At 38.1% G+C, this 2,257-nt stretch overlaps 1 protein-coding gene across 1 annotated transcript; it reads left to right on the top strand.

The window, feature by feature from the left end:
- The first annotated feature begins 727 nt into the window (after positions 1 to 727).
- On the top strand, positions 728 to 1,288 carry LOC140925501 (uncharacterized protein KIAA1958-like). The gene has a single exon (XM_073375444.1). The coding sequence runs from the start codon at positions 728 to 730 to the stop codon at positions 1,286 to 1,288; it is 561 nt and encodes a 186-aa protein (XP_073231545.1).
- Positions 1,289 to 2,257: the final 969 nt, after the last annotated feature.

The raw sequence follows: 2,257 nt of genomic DNA, 5'->3' as shown, positions 1-2,257 counted from the left end.
ATCCGTCTGGAATATCGTAAAGGATATTATCTTAGCCTATAATGCCTAAAAAAAAAAGTCTGAAAAATGGGCGTGTTTGAACAAAAACCATGGGTTAACCCCTTTCGAACAATGTCAATTTTTTTGCTTTTTGAACTTCTTCTTTTTATAGCCTAGACAGGCGTTTTTTAGTTCTAGAATATCGTAAAGGATATTTTCGAGTCCTATATTACCTAAAAAAAAAGGTGGGAAAAATGGTTATTTTTGGACTAAAACCATGGGTTAACCCCTTTGGAAAAATGTCAATTTTTCGACTTTTTGAACTTCTTGTTTTTATAGCCTAGAAAGGCGTTTTTTCGTTCTAGAATATCGTAAAAGATATGTGTTGTAAAATATAGCACTGCGCCAGTCTCAGCAGACATCTGCTGTCATAACTGGTATCAGACGTCTCATTTTGTATGTTATGTTATATAAGTGTTATTAGACGTCTGATGTTTTATTATATATGTACTGAGATTTACCCATTGAAAAGGCGCGAAATAAATTGGGTTCACAAGCTGGTCTAAGAACCCGACAGCCAATCAAATTGCGCGTATTGCTTTTTCCACGTGTGAGGAAAACGATACGTCCAATAAGGTGCCGCGTATCATGTTTTTTGACGTGTGAGCCGTAACAAGGTGATTTTCATTCAGCTGGCAGCATTTCACTTTGTTAAAGAAATCTTTCGCAAGTGTTGAAGCTTAAAAACATGAACGAGAAAAGGTTTGTTGATCACGATACTTCAGTCGAGGATTACGTGGAAAGTCTCGAAGACAGGAATACGAAAGAGAAAACGAAACGAGATGTGAAATTGCTGGAAACGTTTTTGAGAAACGAAAAGAACGACGAGCGAGAAGTGCAAGACATAGAGCCCGCAGAATTAAACAAGCACCTTGCGGAGTTTATTCGTTCTGTGAGACGTAAAGACGGAGAGGATTATGAGCCTTCAAGTTTAAGATGCCTTGTTTCAAGTATTGAAAGACATTTGAAGAAAAATAATTATACTAAGAGTATCATTAACGATAAAGAATTTGAATTGTTTAGAAAGTGTTTACAGGCTAAACAAAAAGAGCTGAAGAAAGCAGGCCGAGGCAACAAGGACAAAGCCGCTGTGGCTATCACGGACGAAGAAGTCGATATACTTCACGAAAAAAATTTGCTTGGAGTTTCTTCTGCTGAATCATTGTTGAATACTGTTTGGCTGAACAACACCATTCATTTTGGAATGCGTGGTTGTCAAGAGCATAGGGATTTGTGCTGGGAGATGTAAAGCTTTGTAAGGACGCACAAGGTAACGACTATCTAGTTTACAATGAAAGACAGACAAAAACAAGGTCTGGAGTAGACGCCTCAAACGTTCGAAAAGTTTCCCCGAAAATGTTTTCAACTGGTGATGAACGAGATCCTGTCGTGGCGTACAAAATTTACCGTGAAAAGCGACCGGAAAACATGATGGCTGACGATTCGCCATTCTACTTGGGAATAAACCACACGAAAACAGACGGCTCCAAAAAACACTGGTTCAAGTCGGCACCTGTGGGTGTAAATAAATTAAACACTTTGATGAAAACAATGGCTTCAAAAGCAAACATCAACAACGAGCGACTCACGAACCATAGTGCTCGTAAACACATGATTCAAAAACTTAATGACAGTCAAATTCCGCCAACGCATATAATGCAGTTAAGTGGGCACAAGAACGTGCAAAGCATAACAAACTATAGTAGCTTAAACCTAAATCAATAAAAAAACATATCAGGCATCTTAAGCCGAGCATCGTCGCAAACACAAGTAACTACTGCAACTAATGAAACTGCTGCTGCGAGCACTTGCACTAGTAAAACCCCGATGAGATTTTTTGATGGAGCAGTAATAAGTGGAGGACAATTTACGATTTTCATTAATGCGCTTACTACCTCGCCGACCATTCAAACCAGGAGTTCCGTCACCGAAACCACCGAAAAAAGGTGGAAGAGAATCCGAATTGAGGAGTCCGACTCGGATTAAAGTTTAGAAATAATATTTTAACATTATTTGCTTGCTGTAATGTTAAATTTCTGGCAGAAAGTCAAGTTTATGTTATAATCCTTGCATGAGTTTTTAACTTGAGTTCATGTAACAGAGTTTTGTCTTGGTCTGTCATTAAAGACGATAAACAAGAATTAAAATCTCAGTATATATATATTAAACACAATACCACACGGAAAGTGCTTTGTACGATATTTACGCACTCGTTGTT

Source organism: Porites lutea, unplaced genomic scaffold, assembly GCF_958299795.1.
Source record: "Porites lutea unplaced genomic scaffold, jaPorLute2.1 SCAFFOLD_39, whole genome shotgun sequence".
Classification (NCBI taxonomy): Eukaryota; Metazoa; Cnidaria; class Anthozoa; order Scleractinia; family Poritidae; genus Porites; species Porites lutea.
This window is presented reverse-complemented; position numbering and strand designations above follow the sequence as displayed.

Bases quoted from the DNA above. Each gene is read 5' to 3' on its own strand.
- LOC140925501 (XM_073375444.1), top strand. From the start codon at position 728: ATGAACGAGAAAAGGTTTGTTGATCACGATACTTCAGTCGAGGATTAC.